The following is a 20,851-nucleotide window of genomic DNA, read 5'->3' as shown; positions in this document are numbered from 1 at the left end:
TCTTACGGTCCTGTATGGAGTTGTTCCCAAACCAAGCTGTGATGCATTCTGATAAAATTCTTTCTATGGTGCATCTGTAGAAATATGTTACTGGAAATATGTTACTGTCCTTTCATCATTAAGGGCCATAATCTATCTGCATAACAATACTGGGGAGTATCACAGTAGGTCAAGAATGCAAATAGTCATTTCTTTTGTAGGTCCATTAAGGATAAACAATAGATGCTAGTTGTGTCAATTATATCTTAATCTGAGCAAGAATAAAATGAAATCATAGAACTTCGGCTCCCTATTAATTTATATGATGGTACTCAAGTAATAGCAAGATGACAAATCAGGTTTTTATTTAATTCTCTTTTAAATGTCACTGAATATATCCCACTATCCTTTCAATTGCTGCATTGCAGATCACAATAAGAGTATTCTCCTGTTCACTCTGGTTCCCCTATGAAATGCCTTAAACATGATTTCTGCAGTCCATGGTCCATTCTATGCTTTAATCCTTAACCATAAGTAAAAAAGTAACTGAAATTCTATCTTCACACAAGTGTGTATATATTGTTATTAAAACATGATTTTAAAACGTTATTCTTCCATCTGATATAGCTTTGCGAAAAGGAGAAACTGCTGCAAGAGAAGGGCCAATTAAAAGTATCTATGGGTGAAACTTGGGGCAATTTATCAGGACTTTGCAAGCAGATATGTAAAGAAGCAGCATTGACCCCTGAACAAATTCACACACTAGCCAAGTACTCCTCCTCAGAATGCCCTCTTTCAGTACTGAACACTCAACGAAACATTGGCTCCGTCACCCGCACAAATTTGATTATTGGACATCCAGCATACTCCAGAGGTTCAAAGAGTATGGAATGCACTGGTGTGCAAGACTCCAGTCAACAGCTTCAAGAAAAAACAATGGATATCGCCAGTGGTCCACAAAAAGGGATTGCAGCTGATTCGTCCAAGGCAGAACAGGGCTGCCAGACTGTAATGATTGATTTCTGTCAAGAAATGATAGACAAGTGTACCACAGATGAGTAACCTGCTGTATTTCATTTTTCACTCGGACTCTTTGTAGAGTTTGAAATTAATTTACAGGAATCACTGAGCACAGTTGACACAGGAGAGCAATGCAAATTATTTTTAATCTTTTTATGCATGCAATCTACATTGTCTTGAAACTGAGAGTGTTCCATTTGAATTTATACATGTTATTACATGTGAAATTTGTGCTAAGTTTAAAACTACTTGTTGGCAGTTTAATCGGTGTAATGTAAAGAATGGTGGATATGACTTTTTTAACTCCGCTTCACAAACTATGAACAAGGAGAAAGATACATATCAGGGCAATCTATCAAATTCACTTACCATCTCAGTAACTTAAACATGTCACTAAATTTTAAGCACCCTTCATCGGACAATGGGTTGCTTACATCTGTTATCTGCATGTTTACATGATGTGATATCACTTCACTCAAATCTTTAAAATATGTATTTTCACTTTTTTTAAAGTGCCATTTCCTCCCTGGGGTATTTCAGAAATCCATGACCAGTGGAGTTTTACATTGCTGAGATTTTATAACCAAACACTAATTTCTGTCCTAAGCTTTTTGACTATATTTTAGCAGACTTTCCCCAAGCACAATTAAAGGGTTTATTTTGCCAAATCACTATTTTCATTTGTTTAAGAGTCTGAAGAAGGGTTTCGGCCTGAAACGTTGCCTATTTCCTTTGCTCCTTAGATGCTGCTGCACCCGCTGAGTTTCTCCAGCTTTTTTGTGTACCCACTATTTTAATTTGATATTCATTAACTTAGATAAATAGTTATTTTTAAGAGCCAACACCAGAGGTAGAATGGCTGCTTTCCATGATCAGAGCTGGTGCTATTCTTAAACTGTCATATCTCTAGACCATTGACCGACTAAGTTAATTTATCTTAAGCAAAGCAGGATCCAGTGCCATCTATTGTCAGCATTCTTTTGTGGACTAAGTAGCATTAATACAATTGATATTTAATATCCAATTATCAAACACTGGATTTGTTTTAAAAATCAGCAAATTGGGAACTTTATACATTGCAACTCACTTAAATCCTTCCTCAATCTTTTGCTTCAATACATTAAGTAAACACAGAATATTTTGTTTTTGGGACATGCCGGCAGAGACCGTGATTTTTGTTGATGTTTGGAGCAGAAGGGTGAAATGCAAAGCTCTGTACATGTTTTCAGCCAGGTTCTTGCCTTCATGAGCTGGAAACGTTGAGATTATCGAAGGGGTTAGCTTCTTCCTGATGGTTTCTCTATTCCATCTGAACCTGTTTTCAAGAGGTAGTTGAGTGTTTAAATGTAGATTTATCATTGCAGTTGGTGAATGTTTAATGATGGTCTTCCTTTTCATGCCAACATTTATTTCCACTCCAGCTTTTTTTTTGTGGTGGAAAGGAATGGCTTGGATGTCTTTTTGTGTGCACTATTTCTCTTACTAGAAATACTTCCAAAAACGTAAAATGTCACAGCATTATCACACATACATATTTGGGGAGATTTTCTGGGTTTGATAAACATGGAAATCCTTTGTCATATAGAACCCCCTTGTATCTATTTATAAAAGACATTAACCACTAAGAGCAGTAGTACAGTAGAACAAAAATTAATAAGTGGCTTAAGTTCATTTAAAATAGAATGCCTTCATTAATATTACTTGAAAGTGAATCATTAAATGGTGTTATAGTTGGTTTAATTTTGCTGCTCCTAAACCTAGGATCTAAAAATAATTGATAAAATGTATATCATTGTTTGACTACATGTTAAAGTTAAGTGTAAAGCTAACTGTTTGCTTTCTGTGCACAGCAGGCCTTTAGGGAGTTTTCCCTGTGTTTTGATTGTGTTAAACAGAAGTAGAAGCCATTTATTTCAGCCAATATTCTTGACTACCTCAATGTTGAAGGATTACATCAGAAGAGGCAATAGTTTATTATTCTACCGGAGTGTCTGTTAGTACTTTTAATTCGGACAATCAAGATTCAAGTTGCATACTTATTAAACATCAAAGATCGCAAATCACGACCATTGGACAAAAGAGCTGCAAACTCGGGGAGCAGTATTATTTTATTTCAGAGGACCACTGAGCTCATCATTATTGTCAGGAATTTCCTAACATATTACCAGTATTCACTTTAAAACTACAGAGCAAGATTAATTTTGTCCTGGAGGAAAGTGCTTATTTGCAAATTTAAGCATTTAATGTAAGGTTTGTTCCTGGGACTTGATTCACTAATTATGGGCAAACACAAAGGCATCTAATACAATTTTGAGATTATCCTCAGGAGTGATTTAAAAAAAGTTATCTTGCAATTTGATATTCATCACTTGGAGATATGGAAATAAACAATTTGATACATTTTAAAATGGTTTCTATTTGACAGTAGTCCAGTAGAGGGTGTCTGAGACCAATCATGAATCAAATATGACACTTTTTAAAATTCTGTGTGTGTATTAAAGGCAAAATAAATGTACATATTAAATTGCCTAAGGTTCCAGCTTCCTCCCAAGATTAATGTCTCCTAATTCATTTTGAACCTGTGCCCCCCTTTGCAATTTGAAGGTGTATTGATCTGGTAATACCCACCTGTTATGCAGAATGAACAGTGAAAATTAACAGAATTTTATGACACCAAATGTATATTGTACATATTTTTTTTAAATAGTGTTTATGTTCACTGCAGCGTTGTAGTTTTATACTACACATCTCATGCTTATATAATGGATTATAGCAAAAGCTGCCTCAGAAAGCAATAAACATGCTTATGTTTGGTCGGCTGAGCCTTCAAATGCAATATCTCAACTTGTATGTTCGTAAGGAACAAGCACATTGTAATAGTCCAGGAAAATCTAATTCACTGCAGGGATATGGGCTGCATGATTGAAATAGAATGTTCAACTTTCAACCTCACTAAATATGCAGTTTATCTGATTTACCAGCTCAAACATTTCACTAGCAAATGTTTTTTTCGGAATCTATGTTTTCTGTACGATATGTAAATCAGTGCTGAATTTCTCGACAATTTTGAGAATTCACCTTTTCTATTAATAAGGTAGTTTATGCATTTCTAACGTACAATTTTATGAAGAGTTACTTGGATTTATTTGGAACTAAATACTGAAAATGACTTTTTAAATTTGTAAACATGGTACTGTGATTAATACTCCTTTGAAGCACTAATGGAACATTCGCACAGCGATTGTTTCATAATATCTGTCTGGTCAAATTATTCATATTCAGATTCTCTGTTTTTGACTGACTTCTTGAATTAACCTCAAATATTTCACTGTTACTCTTGTGAATGTTTTTTTGGCATTATCCAGTTATTGTTGTCTAACTGTATTCACTGCCATTCTTTTTTGTACAAATTTTAAGGAAATATCAGCAATTGTTTTGTATGTTCTAGCTTTACTGAATATACTTTGAATTTTTAGCAGATTTTGCAAAAAAGTGTAAATATTAAAATATGTGGAACAGTTGTTCATCTCAAGCTTCCAGTATTTGTGAATCTGAACTCCACAGACTATATAAAGGCATAGCCATACAGCACGCAAACAGGCCCTTTGGCCCAACTTGCCCATGCTGACAAAAGATACCCTATCTGAGCTTGTCCAACCTGCCTTTGCTTGCCCCTTACCCCTCTAAACCTTCTCTATCCTGGTACCTGTCCAAATGACTTTTAAATGTTGTTATAGTGCCTGTCTCAACTAGCTCTGGCAGCTAGTTCCATACACCCATCACTTTTTGACAAAGTTGCCCCTTGGGCTCCGCTTGAATCATCCCCACTCACCTTATTTGAGTTACAAATGCTTCGGTACCAAATGTTGATGATCGTTGAGGGAAGTACTGTTTCATTGATGACGTTTTGATCTATGGCTCAAATGCATTAAATAAGATTTGATTTGATTAAGATGGGAAGAGAAGGGAATAAATTCCATTAATCAAAAATCCAGGGTATATTGTTTAATGTGTCAGACAATTATTGATACCTGTTCTAGTTTCTTTAGAATGCTGCAAACCCTTTTTTTTGTCAATGTATGGACTCGTACCTTATCATGTCCAAAAGTTAGCAACTCTTCATTTTGAATCTGTAACAAACAACATGCACTAATATTTCATCCAGAGTTCTTTATGTATATGTGCAGCTCATCTGTGAGCACTGGTGAAATATTGGATTGTAACAGAATAGTTGCAAATGAGCCTCATCTAGACCTCAACCAATAAAAGTGTAGCTAACAGCCAGTGGGCACATTGCAAATATTCAAACTCTCCTAATAAATCAGTGGAGATAGGGCAAGGGAAATGGTATTCCTAAAATTCTGCACTCTTAGTCAGGTTACCTTGCAAACTCTATGAATAAGTAAATTACATTAAATGCTGGAAATCTAAAATAGGTCAGGCCTCTGAGGAGGAAGACAAATAGTTAAGTGACATTTCAAAATAAACCTTTCAAGTGAAGACCATTCTTCAGAACGGATGAAATATTTGACTAACAGCAATTCAGTGGAAATGGTGCAAGTGAGCAGACAGATGCATATTCTGCATTAACTTCTTCAGAAAGTGTGATTCACTTATAAAGCAGCAAATATTGCACCGAGAATCATATGACAGTGCAAGGACCAAGCCTGGCCTAGTTTTTGTGATACACTAATTAAAGAACAAATTGGAAAACAAATTTCTCTACTTAGTGCAGATAAAAATAGAAATTGGGAAGATGTTGCCACATATTTCTTGCTCTCCATTCTCCTTTGTGTATCAATTTCTGCATCAGTACCTCATTGAGGGATCTGGTATTCGGACAGATGATAGGCATGACTTTGCGCTACTGATCACCTGGATACTTACTGTCAAAGCATACCACAAACCCTTAGGACTTGCCCATTCAAGTCCCAGTTACTTTTTAATGATCTAACAACATGTCTTATCAAATAAACATCCTGGCACTGAAAAACTTATTTTTATGTGCTGAGTCTCAATTGTATACATTTTAATTATTGAAGTGTTTTTAAAGCAATTTTCTTTCCATTCACTTTTATCTTTATCTCTTATTTGAACATTTTTACCTTGTTTTATTTTCTGTACATGAAATTGTTTTATTAAATATCCTTACACTTTCAAGTTTCAACTCTTTGTGTCTCTGAGGATTCTTAAGTCTGATTGAGATGTACTGTGATATGATAAGTCAGCGTAGGTAATCCAGCCCTAAGAGCCTGCTCCATCATTTATTAAGATTGTGACATCTACTGCTATCATTTTCCAGCAACATCCCCATGTCTTTTATTTCCCTCGATGTCCAGAACCCTATCAATCTCAGCTTTGAAGGAACACTAGTTATCGTGCTCTGTGGTACAGAATTCCAAAGAAATGTCTCCAAGTGGAGAAATCTGTCTAAGATAGCCAGGTGAAGGATCCAGTCTATTATGTCGTCTTTGAAGAATTCTCTATGTTTCAGTGAGAGTGCCCCTTATTTGGCTGTAGAGGCCACTCCCTCTGCAATTCATTAACATTAAGAGAATATGAACCCAGTCACCCTAACCTGCCCTCATACCCACCATCCCTGAAACTAGTCTATTGAATCTTTACTGCACTCCCTCTTTGGCACCTGCATACGTAAGGATGAAAACTCGACAGTGCTCCAGGTGACAGCTCCCAATGCCTTATCCAATTGCAGGAAGAGTTCTTTGCTCGTACATTCAAATACTGTCTTACTAAATAATAGCATTCCGAATGTTCTCGAATGGCTTGCATCACCTGCATATTGGCCCTCAGTCACTTGCTTACAAGTACCTCTTCGAACCTTTGAATATCAACATTGCCCAGTCTCTCACCATTTATCAAATACTTCTCTGCTGGACACACCAAAGTAGATGACCTTACATTTTCCCATATTATTTTCTATCCGCCATGTTCTTGCCCACTCACTCAACTTGTCTATATTGAAGCCACTTTACATTCTCCATTGTACTCACAATCCCACTTAGTTTGGTATCATCAGTTGGAAATATAATATTTGATACCCTCAGCAAAATAATTGTGAATAATGGACCTAAGCACTCTTCCACTCATCCCAACCTCTGAACCCGAGGAAGATCAGTCTATTGCCACTCTGCTTACTATCTGATCACCAATTCTCAATCCGTATCAAGATATTTTCCTAATTTAATGTTGGTCAACGTGTACGAACTGAACAAGTCTTAAAGGAAATCCAAATACACCAAGTATCTTGGTTCCCTAGTTATCTATTCCATTAGTTGCATGCTTAACTCCAATGGAATGGTCAAGCATAAAACCATATGGACAGCTCAATCTTTTATTTTTGAGGTTTTTGTAGAGGATTAGGAACCATCACCATCTCTAACACCAACTCGTTAAAAACTGGGATGTAGTTAGTAGGTCCTTAGTGAGTTTGAAAGTTGATAGATCACAACTTCTCTGCTACTTTTCTTTTAAACTTTTACTTAATTACTTAAGATCCTCCAATTGTTTGTTCCACTCTCCTCGATGCCCTTGACTATAAAAGACAATCTCTATTTGCTGTGTTCAAGAGCTCTCATGGCTCTGGGAAGCTGTAAGCATAATGAATAGTGTGCACCATCTGTTTACTACTTAATGAGGCAATTAAAGGCATGTCCATGTACACTGCCTCCTTTATTTTAGCAGAGTATTCGTTGTTAATGGAGTCTAGGACAGAAGTTAGTCTTGCAAATAATAAGTGTCTTGATAAACTGCATTTTTAATTGAGGCTTGCATAAAATGGGTATAATAGCCAATGCTAAATGGTACTGAATCAAATAACTGCTTATAATTATAGGTTTCATTTGATGAAACAGCAATTACATAGTTGTAAGAAAGTCTGATAAGTTAACACAGGTAATTTTTAACCCAACAGAAGGAAAAAGCTCATAAAGAAAAGTCTTATTAACCAAAGGTAAGCCCTCAGTCCAATTAGATTCTCTTGTATCAAGTTGTGTTTACTGTTGCAATCGTGTAATGTGGGAAACAGCGGAAATTAGCATGATAAAGATGAAAGAAATTGCAGAATACTGGATTTAGAATTGTAATGCGTCTGAATCCTAAATGATTGGGTTTTAAGTGTTGGTGTAAATGGCATTTAGTTTATGTGTTTAGTCAATAAACTACCTGGCCTTGCGACTCCAGTCCAAAGCAGATATGTCATCATTAGAAAATGCTGGAACATTTTATTAAGGAAGTGGTACAAGGCAGTTGAAAATAACAGGATTAGATGGAGTGAACATAAATTTGTGAAAGGGAAGTCATCTTTGACAAATTATGTCTTGAGGTTGCAGCCAGCTGCATAAGGGTGAACTAACCGATTTGTCTGAGGAGTATCAGGGGGCCTTTGATGCCATTGAACAGATGATTAAATCAAATTAAGAGTGCCTGATATTAGGTGTTGGAGTTTATCTTTTCATAATAATTTGGATGAGGATCAAGGTTAATATAACCATTCATAGATTCTCCAGAGATGCTGCCTGACCCGGTGAGATACTCCAGCATTTTGTGGGGGGGGGGGGGGTGGAAGAACAAAGAAAGACCTGGTGGTCTTTGTCGGCACCCTTCATGTGACAGCTCTTTGCATACCTGAGGCATGCAAATATCCCTTGTGGCTAAAGGGATCAGGGGGTATGGAGAGAAGGCAGGTACAGGATACTGAGTTGGATGATCAGCCATGATCATATTGAATGGCGGTGCAGGCTCGAAGGGCCGAATGGCCTACTCCTGCACCTATTTTCTATGTTTCTATGCAAAGCAAAGAATATCACTGACTTGTTAGATATGACAATAATAAAGCAGTCATTCATTCATTCAAGATGTTGATGTTTGGAGAAGCACCTCCATCAATTCATTGAAAGATAACACATTTGTGCAGTGATCAAGTGGTCTTTATCAAAAAATAATTTGAGTACAAGTGTAGAAGTGTATTGCATTAAACTGCACTATTGGGTAGAGGTCTGATCTCCATAACCGACGGAAGTATTTGCCATGATAAATGCAGTAAAGGATCACCAGCTTGATTCCTAGGTTGGCAAGTTTCCCCTATAAGGAGAGATTAAAAGACTAGGTGTGCAGCCTCTTGGCTTTAGAAAAATTAGAGATCTTGTTGAAAAGTATAAAATGATTCTGGGGCATGACAAGGTTGATGCTTCCAAGCACAAGGATTGGGGAGTGTCGACTGGTGGGTGCGGGGTGATTCAGGACAAAAATGAGAACTTGAGAAGAACTTTCTTTCACCCAGAGGGCAGTGAATCTTTGGAATTCTCTACATATGAGTACATTCAAGACTGATCGATTGATCAATTCATTTTTAAATATTAAATGAATTGGAGATACTTGGTTATAATGGACCAGCCATGCAGGATCTTACTGAACGAGGGAGCAAATTAGCTCTTACTTCACTTATGTTCTTGTGTTAACAATGCAACATCAACTGAAAAGATTTGAGGAAATAAACACATGTCAAAGTGTCAAAAGCGGTAAGCTTAAAAGAAAAGCAAGATTGGAACTGATGGATTGGGCAGTGTTCACCACTTTTTGCACTCTTTGTGGTTCCCGGGAGTATGATTTGCTGAACCAGATTGTGATGCCATCAATCAAAATGCTCTCTATTGTACACCTGCAGTCCAAGAGAGTACTCATCGACTTACTGTCTCCTCAATCTTCAAATGAAGTAGAAGCATTGATGGGCTTCCTGCATCATTACATCAATGTGCTGGGTCCAGGACAGATCTTCAGAGAAATGCACGCCTCGGAATTTGACGTTTTTTGACTCTCACCACCATCGATGAAGAGAAAGGCCAAGGATCCACAAACAAAAAGGCAGGCAGCATCATCTGGGACCCATATCACCCTCCTGCCACTGGGAAGATGATATAGGAGCCTGAAAACTGCAATGTCCAGGTTCTGGAGCAGCTTCTTCCCAACAACATTAAAAGCCCTGTCCCACAGTACGAGTTCATTCCAAGAGCTCTCCCGAGTTTGCCCTGATTCGAACTCAGAGATTTACAGTAATGGCCACTCGTCGGTGCTCGGGGCTCTCGTGGACATTTTTCAACATGTTGAAAAATCTTCACGAGTCTTCCCGTGCTTACCTGCCGTTAGCGAGTCTTCCTGAGTACCTGCCGTTAGCGCTAAGAGACGTCCCCGAGCTCCGACGTACCCGCTACGTTCATTCTCCATGCTTACCGCGAGTTTGATTTTTTTTTAACTCGGGAGAACTCTTGGAATGAACTTGTACCGTGGGACAGGGCTTTAAGGCTTCTTCTACTTCTTCTTGCGTATGGCGTGCACAGCCTAAAGTTGTAGGACAACTTGTTCTATTTGATCTTAAAAAAAAAAAAACATTAAGGCTAATAAGCTCCAAACTACATAGACTTGGGACGCATTGTTTTAAGATTTTTATCTTTGCACTATTATTTATTTGCATTTATACTTAACTTTTTTGAAGTTTTTAATGGTGTTTACAGAGTAGATTTACATATCTGTTGTGCTGCTGCAAATAAGAATTTTATTGTTCTGTTTCGGGACATATGACAATAAAACACTTGCTTTTTTTGAAGGTAGACAAAAGTGCTGGAGAAACTCAGCGGGTGTGGCAGCATCTATGGAGCGAAGGAATAGGTGACGTTTCGGGTCGAGACCCTTCTTCAGACTGGTGTGGGCGGGCGGGAAGAAGAAAGGAAGAGGCGGAGACAGTGGGCTGTGGGAGAGCTGGGTGAAGGTTCGTTGACCTGTACTGTACCCTATTCCCCTTTGCTCAGATATGCCCATATCCACTAAATTCCCTGGCTAACTCGTCCCTTCCCACCCAAGCCACCCCTCCCCAGGCACCTTCCCCTGCAACCGCAGAAGATGCAACACCTGTCGCTATACCTCCTCTCTCGACTCTGTCCAGGGACCCCAATAGTCCTTTCAGGTTAGGCAGAGGTTCACTTGCACTTCCTCCAACCTCATCTAATGTATCTATTATTCAAGATGTGGACTCTTATAAATCGGCGAATCCAAATTGGCGATCGTTTCGCGGAACACCTACGCTCAGCCGGCGTGAACCAACCTGAACTCCCGGATGCCGGACACTTTAATTCTCTTTCTCATTCCTACACAGACCTTTCTGTCTTGGGTCTCCTCCATTGTCAGAGTGAGGCTAAATGCAAATTGGAGGAAGAGCATCTCATATTTCGCTTGGGCATTTTACAGCCCAGTTCTATCAATATTGATTTCTCTCACTTCAGGTAGACCTGGCATTCCCTCTCTCTCTATCCCTCCTCCAGCCAAGTTGCATTAGCTTCTCATTTTCACCTAACAAACAGCTTACAATGGCCTGATTCCTTTATTATCGTTACTTTTTTGCATATCTTTCATTCATTGTTCTTTATCTCTCCACATCATCGTCTATATCTCGCGTTTCCTTTATCCCTAACCAGTCTGAAGAATGATCTCAACCCGAAACGTCATCCATTCCTTCTCTCCAGAGATGCTGCTTGTCCTGCTGAGTTACTCCAGCTTTTTGTGTCTATCTTCGGTTTAAACCAGCATCTGCAGTTCCTTCTTACACAAATATTTCTCATATCTTGTTTCTCTTTAATCATTGCGGTTAACTCTCCTGCTCATCAAATGAATACACCTGGGTTCATATCCTACTATTATCAGGGCATTATATACCATAATCTTGCTGCTGTATATAGGTGCCATTCGGCCCCCACCAGCCAGCACCGCCATTCACTGTGATCATGGGTGATTACCCACAATCAGTACCCCATTCCCGCCTTCTCCCCATATCCCTTGACTCCGATACCTTTAAGAGCTCTATCTAAGCTCACCAGTGCTCTCTTTCTTCTCAATTATGTTTCTCTAGAAAGCATCCAGATAATTGGCCTCCACTGCCTTCTGAGGCAGAGAATTCCACAGATTCACAACTCTCTGGGTGAAAACGATTTTCCTCATCTCCGTTCTAAATGGCCTACCGCTTATTCTTAAACTGTGGTCCCTGGTTCTGGACTCCCCCAACATTGGGAACATGTTTCCTGCCTCTTTGTTTCAATAAGAATCCCTCTCATCCTTCTAAATTCCAGTAAATCCCGGTTGCTCCATTCTATCAACATATGACAGTCCCGCCATCCCAGGAATTGACCTCGTGAACCTACGCTGCACTCCCTCAATAACAAGAAAGTCCTTCCTCAAACTTGGAGACAAAAACTGCACAAAATACTCCAGGTGTGGTCTCATTAGGGCCCTGTACAACTGCAGAAGGACCTCTTTGCTCCTCTACTCAACTCTTTTTATGAAGGCCAACATACCATTAGCTTTCTTCACTGCCTGCTGAACCTGCACGCTTACTTTCAGTGACTGATGAACAAGGACCCCACATCTCGTTGTACTTCCCCTTTTCCAAACTTGACACCATTCAGATAATAATCTGCCTTCTTATTTTTGCCACCAAAGTGGATAACCTCACATTTATCGTAATTAAACTGCATCTGCCATGCATCCGCCCACTCACCCAACCTGTCCAAGTCACCCTGCATCCTCATAGCATCCTCCTCACAGTTCACACTGCCGCACAGCTTTGTGTCATCTGCAAATTAGCTAAAGTTACTTTTAATCCCTTCATCTAAATCAATAATATATATTGTAAATAGCTGCGGTCCCAGCACTTAACCTTGCGGTACCCCACTAGTCACTGCCTGCCATTCTGTAAGGGACCCGTTAATCCTTACTCTTTGTTTCCTGTCTGCCAACCAATTTTCTACCCATGTCAGTATCCTACCCCGTATACCATGTGCTCTAATTTTGCCCACTAATCTCCTTTGTGGGACCTTATCAAAGTCTTATTGTAAGTCCAGGTACACTATATCCACTGGCTCTCCCTTGTCCATTTTTTGCAGCCTGAGCCCAATTACATGTGCATTTTGTCTACTGCTTCAGACCTGGGGCATGGCTTCATTTTCCTTTTAATCCCTTAGGGACAAAGTCCTTGCCATCATTAAGCTTACTTTCGATGATAGCCTTAACATTGTAATTTTGATGGGAGCTTGGCAGATTGGTGATGGCACTTTCACCTTGAAGCTTTTTTTGCTAGAGTACACCTTGTCTACACTCCTCCAATGTGTCATGACATGTAATCCTACTTGCATATTGGGCGGTCCCCTGCACTTCTGCCCCTTTGAAGATCTCATACAAATTGCTTCTCTACCTCCCCTCTGGTACAGCATTTAAGGTGGCCTTTAAAATAAGGCTTTCTGGAACCCACCAGATTTTCATATAAAAATATACTGAATTGTTCATTGATAGTATATTTTATACAGCTCAAGAGCACTTGTAATTTTCTCTGGATCAGAGTGTGACTAAGCACTGACACAGAACAGCCATTTGATTACTTTTATATATCATGCATGGCATCAATCTCTATTCAGCAGACTGACTGCTGCCAGTTTGCAGAATGCTGAGTTGCTGACATTGAAAGCAATGAATAAAAATTATTCCACAAAGGGGAATTGAAAATGAAAAAAAGACACGAGTAAATTTACAAAGGCTTTATAAAATGCATGGAGTCCCTAGATCTGTATATTCAATCAGAAGATCAGATACCTAGCTTTAAATACTTATTACTTGATGACGATTGATCATAGAATCATAGAATCATAGAAAGTAGGTGCGAGAGTAGACCACCAGGTCCGTCGAGCCCGCACCGCCATTCACTCATGGCTGAACACTAAACAGACACACTTACCCACAAACAGTAGACACAAGACACAGAACACAAGACACTACCCTCCCCTTTATACCGCTATCACCCCTCTCCACCCCAAGAACCGCGTGATCTCCTGGGGGAGGCAAAAAAAACGGATAAAAACCCAGGTCCAATTCGGGAAAAAAATCCGGGAAATTCCTCTCCGACCCCAATCCAGGCGATCGACACTTGTCCAGGAGATCACTCAGGTCTTACTATACTAACCATACCTAGGTCCATATCCCTGCCCTCTCCCCGTAGCCCCTTATCCCCTTGGCAGCTAAAAAAACATCTATTTTTGACTTAAATATATTTAACGTTTCTGCTTCCACTGCTCCCTGGGGCAGTGAATTCCACAAACTAACCACCCTCTGGGTGAAGAAGTTCTTCCTCATCTCAGTTTTAAAAGAGCCCCCCCTCACTCTGCAACTATGTCCCCTAGTTCTAGCCTCCCCGATCATTGGGAACATCCTCGGTGCATCCACCCGATCAAGGCCCCTCACGATCTTATATGTTTCAATGAGATCGCCTCTCATTCTTCTAAACTCCAAAGAGTAGAGTCCCAGCTTACTTAACCTTTCCTCATATGTCAATCCCCTCATTGCAGGAATTAATCTTGTAAACCTTCGCTGCACTGCCTCCAGGGCTAGTACATCCTTTCTTAAGTATGGACCCCAGAACTGTACACAGTATTCCAAATGTGGTCTCACTAATACCGTGTACAGCTGCAGCAAGACCTCCGTGTTTTTATACTCAATCCCCCTAGCAATAAAGGCCAAAACTCCATTGGCCTTCCTGATTGCTTGCTGCACCTGCATACTGACTTTTAGTGATTCATGTACTAATACCCCTAGATCCCTTTGCGTTGCATTACAACGCAGCTCCTCCTCATTTAGAAAATAACTTGCCCTATCATTTTTTTCCCCAAAGTGAATGACTTCACATTTATTAGTATTAAATTTCATCTGCCAAGTTGTTGCCCACTCACCTAGCTTATCTATATCCTTTTGCAGACTCTTCCTATCCTCCTCATCCCCCACTTTCCCTCCCATTTTCGTATCGTCCTGATGCTGGCAGCTAGCAGGTGCCTGCATTCTGCTGCCTGACACTACTGGGCATTCCACATTACTCAATGTCAGACCATTCACTCAAATCCCCTTCAATTCAAATCACTATATACACATCCCTGCTTGACTGGTTTCCCTTTTACCTCTATGTATTCTGTAGAGCAGCTTTGAATCACAAGCTGAGGATGTTGACAGATATTTTATGAATGAATGCTGGGAATATTTTTTATTTCTACTTTCGGAAAGTTCATTGGGTTTCTTGAGTCTGATGATTCATCTGCAACTTTTCCTACCATATTTTTTTTTGTCTGAGCTTCCTGAAACGTTGTTAGTGGGAATGTTCCTACAGTGCCTTGGAATGAAAGTATCCACATTAAGCTTTGCTGCTGTTCTGCAAAGTTCCAGCAGATGGACAGCTTCCATCAAACTGTAACACCCAGAGAGTTGTGAATCTGTGGAAGAAGGCAGTGGAGGCCAATTCACTGGATGTTTTCAAGAGAGAGGTAGATTTAGCTCTTGAAGCAAAATTAATCAAAGGATGTGGGGAAAAAGCAGGAACGGAGTACTGATTGGGGATGATCAGCCATGATCATATTGAATGATGGTGCTGGCTCGAAGGGCTGAATGGCCTACTCCTGCACCTATTTTTCTATGTTTTCTAACAACATCTTTAGACACAGCCTGTAATTGAACGTAAGTGCTTGCAAAAATACCAAGGCATACAAAGATAGGTTAGGGCAGGTGACCTAAGGCTTGGTCAAAGTGGTAGGTTTTGATGAACGCCTTAACAAAAGAAAAAGAGAAAAGGAGGCTGTTGTGTTCAATAAATCACTGGATTCGGGTAACAGTTTTGAATCATTCAGTAATTTATCACACTACTAAATAAGGCACATACACTCACGTATCCCTGAATATCATCAAACGCACTCACAGACCTCGAGTACACAGCAGAGCATGTGGCAGGGTGTTTCCACAGACACTCACGTAAACCCGTACGCACTTGCAAACTCATCAGTGCACGCCACTGGATGTTTCGTTCTTGATCACCTGGCACAGTTCGCGACACGGTCGAAGGCTGAGGTTCTCTCTCCAAAAGGGCGCCCAACACCATCCTTTATGGCATTTGTTATCAGAGCAGACCGTGCCACTGCCCCCTCCCCGAGGCAATCATAAGCCTCCCTTGTCTGCAACGTTTCTGCGCTACTAGCGGCAGGGGGCGCGTGTAGTTGACCCAACTATTGCTGTTGTATTGTGTTTGCCAAAGCAGCCTTTCCCATAGAATGGCCTTGAAGACTGCGTTCCCAGGCAATGATCACAGGCGCGAGGAGATACATTTGTTTTTGAGAAGCTATGGAATGTAAGGGCTGCTAACTTAGCTGAAATTTCACATTTTAGCTGAAATTGTCAGTTCAACCCTTACTCTACAGAGGCAGAGATATGTATGGGTTGTGGTGGGGGTTCCAGAACATGGGGCTCTGGCAGCTATAGTGATTGCTGTCAATGGAGAGCTTACATTTGGGTGAAAGAGGCAGAATTGGAAGAATGAGAATGCTTGTCATTGGATGCACCCTTGAATTCTTACTTAATTTGGAACGCTGATCAACTGAGTTATTTGCTTCCATGCAGCTAGAGTCTCAGGTTTTGAAGGAATGAGAGGCCAGCCATTTGCTCCAGAGACACTTGTCTACCAGGCTGGCATGATCAGTATCTAGATTGATGGCTGTTGATTTTCTAACGCCAGCTTTGAAGTCTAAATCTAAGCAGAATGTCAGTCTGCAACCGCTGACAAAATAGTCTTCCTTTAAATTGTTGCCGACCCCACTTGGAGAACTGTTGGCTGATATAGTTTATCTACTTGACAGAACCTTACTTCAATGATTGTATGTTTTAGTTGTCCAAGAGGAACATTCCCATGATGGCCAGTTAGATTTAGCTCTTAGGGCTAAGGGAATCAAGGGATATGGGGAAAAAGCCAGAATGGGGTACTGCCTCGCCAACAGTCTGTCTGTCCCTTCTTTCTTTGTTGTTTTTTTTTTGTATGTGTTAAATGTATGTTTTAGTGTTCTTTAGCTTGTTTTGTGTGGGGTGGGAGGGTTGGGGGAAGCTTTTTTAATCTTTTACCTCGACGGAGATGCTTTTTTTTTTCTGTATCGTATCTCCGTCTGCACTGCGGCCTAACATCAAGGAGTTGGCGGCTTTTGCTGGAAACCGACTTCGGGAACTCCAACCGCTGGAGCCTGCAGGACTTACCATCGTGGAGTTTGCGATTCCTGTCGGGGATCAACCTCAGAGCAACAGCCGCGGGAGCCTGCGGACTTTAATATCGTGGAGCTCGCGGTTCCTGGTTAGAGTCCGACTTCGGGAGCTCCAAGCCGCAGGAGCTTCGACCACCCCAATCACGGGAGCTTTGATCGCCCCGAGGCGGGGGCTTCGACCTCCGGCGGTGGGAGCTTCAATCACCCCGACTGCGATGGTTCGACTGCCTCGTCCGCGGGAGAATAAGGATGAAAGAAGATAAGACTTTTTTGCCTTCCATCACAGTGAGGAATGTGTGGAATCTGCTGTGGTAGATATTTATGTTAACTTTTATATAGTTGTGTGTCTTGTTGCTTTTTTTTTAGTATGGCTGTATGGTAATTCGAGTTTCACTGTACCTTAATTGGTACAAGTGACAATAAGCTGACTTTTGAACCCTTTGATTTTGGATGATCAGCCATTGAATGGCGGTGTTAGTTCGAAGGGCCGAATGGCCTACTCCTGCACCTATTTATTATGTTTCTATGGGCCAAAGCTAAACTGGAAACTTCAGGGCTGAGGATCTTTGCACCAAAAATGAACGAGCAGATCAGTCATAATCATGTGTTTGCTCCTATCCTTCCAGATTAAATGAAAATTATTCCAGAACGGAGAATTGAAAATGAAAAAAATGCGTAAATGTTGAAAAATAGAAATTAAGAGCTGGAGTCAAGCCTCCTTCATGAATCAAAAATTAAATATACTTTCCTTATTTCTTTGCATATCCCTTGATGATCTTGGCAAGTAATAGCATATCAAGCTTTCCTGAATACTTAATGATTTGGTCTCTACCGCTTTCTGTGGCAGAATGGGTGGCGTTTCTGGTAGAGTTACTGATCCCAAAGCGTCAGAGACCCGGGTTCAACCTTGACCTTGGATGCTGCCCGTGTGGAGTTTGCACTTCTCCCTGGGACCATGTGGGATTCCTCCTGGTGCTCCAGTTTCCTCCCGCATCCCAAAGATGTGTGGGTTTGTAGGTTAATTGATCTCCCTAAAATCGCCCCCAAGTAGATGAGAAAGTGGGATAATATAGAACTAGTGTGGACGAGTGATTGATGGTCGGCATGGACTCCGTGGGTCAAATGATTTGTTTCTGTGCTGTATCTCTGAAATAATCTAAAACTAGAAACGTTTTGTTGGTTCACCGCCGAGTTACCGCTCCATGCATTCACCACTCTGAGTGAACAAATTTCTCCTCATCGCAGTCCAAAGTGGTGTGCCCCTTATCCTTAGTTTGTGCCCCCCCTCTGCCCCCATTTCTTAACATCCCCACCATCTGCTATTTCTTTCCTGCTAGTTTGTTTCACTAAATTATAAGCAATAGCACTTGTGCTTTTTGCAAAATTCCAGCATCTGCAGTTCTTGTGTCTCAAGAATATTTGATGATATATGCTGCTGAGAAACGTAGCAAAAGAAAATCTACAAGATCTAAGTGGGTGTAACTATGATCTTGGTTAGGCAAGAAAGAGAAAGAAGAACAGACGTTTTCTGCTGGCCCTGCTATATGAAATATAGTAAACAAGTTGTGTGATTGCTAATAATTACAATTCCTGTTCAAAAAATTCAATTTCAGTTTTTTATTTAGACTGAAAAGATACAATGGTTCAATATTTGTGATAACTGTTATATCAGTAAGTCATGCTATAAGATTGCAGTATTTCTGATCCTTTCTTGGTGAATTCACAGCACAAGTTGGTGACACTGGCCATGAACTAAAAGCACTTACATGCAATGCTGGTGAGTTTAAGATGTGTACTGGATGTATGTTATGTTCAAAACAAATAATAAAAATGCACAAAAGAGTTTTCACCCAAACCGTATTGTCTATAATAAGTTGTCAGTGGCTACCATTACTGCCACTTAATACTTGAACATGAATGGTGAAACTGAAATTTAGAAAGCTCTTTCAAATATAACCACATTCCCCCGTAGTTTTTATTTTTACAGTTTTTGTTGATATCTTCAGCAATAAAATCACTGAAATTGGATAGGAAGGAACTGCAGATGCTGGTTTACACTGCAGATAGACACAAAATGCTGGAGTAACTCGGCAGAACAAGCAGCATCTCTGGATAGAAGGAATGGGTGACGTTTTGGGATGAGGTCCGAAGAAGGGTCTCGACCCTAAACATCACCCATTCCTTCTATCGAGAGATGCTACCTGTCCCGCTGAGTTACTCCAGCATTTTGTGTCTAAATCACTGAAATTGTTTTGACTGCTAGTTCCATACTAAAAACAACTGAGGATTGGGATTAAGTAGAATTTTAAAACTGCCCATGTCATAATTACTAATGGACATCTTCAGTCCTGAAAAATACATTTTATGATCACGAAGTTTAATTTTCTCTAAACAAAAATCTAATCTTACAAATGTCATTTTTCCAATATTCTATCCAATTGTTCTATTGTTTTAATCTGATTACTTTGTTCTCTATATCGTGATTTAAATATGTTTTATATTGCTTGTTTTACCCCCTGATTTTGGCTGTGTGCCGGAGTGAAGAAACTTGATTCCGATTTATTGAAGAGACTTGTTACTTGGCATTTTCACAAAGCCCCAGCAGGGAGCATCATACTGAAACAATCTGTGCCGCGAAGATTCTTTGGGAAACGGAACATGAAATGAACATCAAATGGCATCCTTCACCGCATAGAACAAATTGTTTATATATATATATATATGTATGTAAAGATAGAATCTAAAAGTTGAGATAATTCAGTGGGCCAGATAGCATCTCTGAAGAAAAGGAATAGGTGATGTTTTGGGTCGAGACCCTTCTTGACTGAAGAAGAGTCGAAACCCGAAATGTCACCTATTCCTTCTCTCCAGAGATGGCCCGCTGAATTACTCCAGCTTTTTATGTCTATCTTCGGTTTAAACCAGCATCTGCAGTTCCTTCCTACACATTATATATATATAAATATATATAATATTATAATATAATATATATATAATGTGGCCCTTGTGGCTAAAGGGATCAGGGGGCATGGAGAGAAGGCAGGTACAGGATACTGAGTTGGATGATCAGCCATGATCATATTGAATGGCGGTGCAGGCTCGAAGGGCCAAATGGCCTACTCCTGCACCTATTTTCTATGTTTCTATTATATGATCTAGAATTAATATATCATATAATTATACATAATATATTTATACATATATTAATTGTTTTAAAAGCATTTTAAATACATAATGTCTGTCTTTGTAAGGACACAAATTCCTTGAAAATGATCACTGATGTGATTAATGGTATAACAATGCTGCATCATTTCTGAGACTTCTGCACAATAACATAGGCATGTGATGTAAATTTGCCATTACAATGGTGCAAGCTTCCAGTAAAGTTTGATCAAAAACCAAACTCTTGCAGGAACAGCGAGTCATGCAGCATGTGTGGAGGGAAACAGATAACATTTCAGACTGAAGAAGGGTCCCAACCTGAAATATGTCTGTCCGCGGATATGCTCGACCTGTTGAGCTCCTTCAGTAGTTTGTCTTTTGCGCAAGTTTCCAGATTGACAGATTCTTGTTTAGTAAGGGTGTGAGGGGTTATGGGGAGAAGGCAGGGGAATGGGGTTGAGAGGGGATGATACATCAGCCATGATTGAATGGCGGAGTAGACGATGAACCGAATGGCCTAATTCTGCTCCTAGAGCTTATTAATTTATGAATATGCGGTCTCTTGTGCCCCAGTAACA

The 20,851-nt window shown here is 40.0% G+C and overlaps 1 protein-coding gene across 2 annotated transcripts in view; it reads left to right on the top strand.

The window, feature by feature from the left end:
* Positions 1–6,159, top strand: part of bach1 (BTB domain and CNC homolog 1) — a 61,777-nt gene extending 55,618 nt beyond the window's left edge. For both annotated transcript variants that reach the window (XM_033033239.1, XM_033033238.1), the window contains one exon: positions 607–6,159. In XM_033033239.1, the coding sequence (XP_032889130.1) occupies positions 607–1,041 (435 nt within the window). In that variant the 3' untranslated portion in view covers positions 1,042–6,159. The remainder of the gene's footprint in view (positions 1–606) is intronic.
* Positions 6,160–20,851: the final 14,692 nt, after the last annotated feature.

Source organism: Amblyraja radiata, chromosome 14 (assembly GCF_010909765.2).
Source record: "Amblyraja radiata isolate CabotCenter1 chromosome 14, sAmbRad1.1.pri, whole genome shotgun sequence".
Taxonomy (NCBI): Eukaryota; Metazoa; Chordata; class Chondrichthyes; order Rajiformes; family Rajidae; genus Amblyraja; species Amblyraja radiata.
The sequence above is the reverse complement of the archived record's forward strand: the minus strand, read 5'-3'. Positions and strand labels throughout refer to the sequence as shown.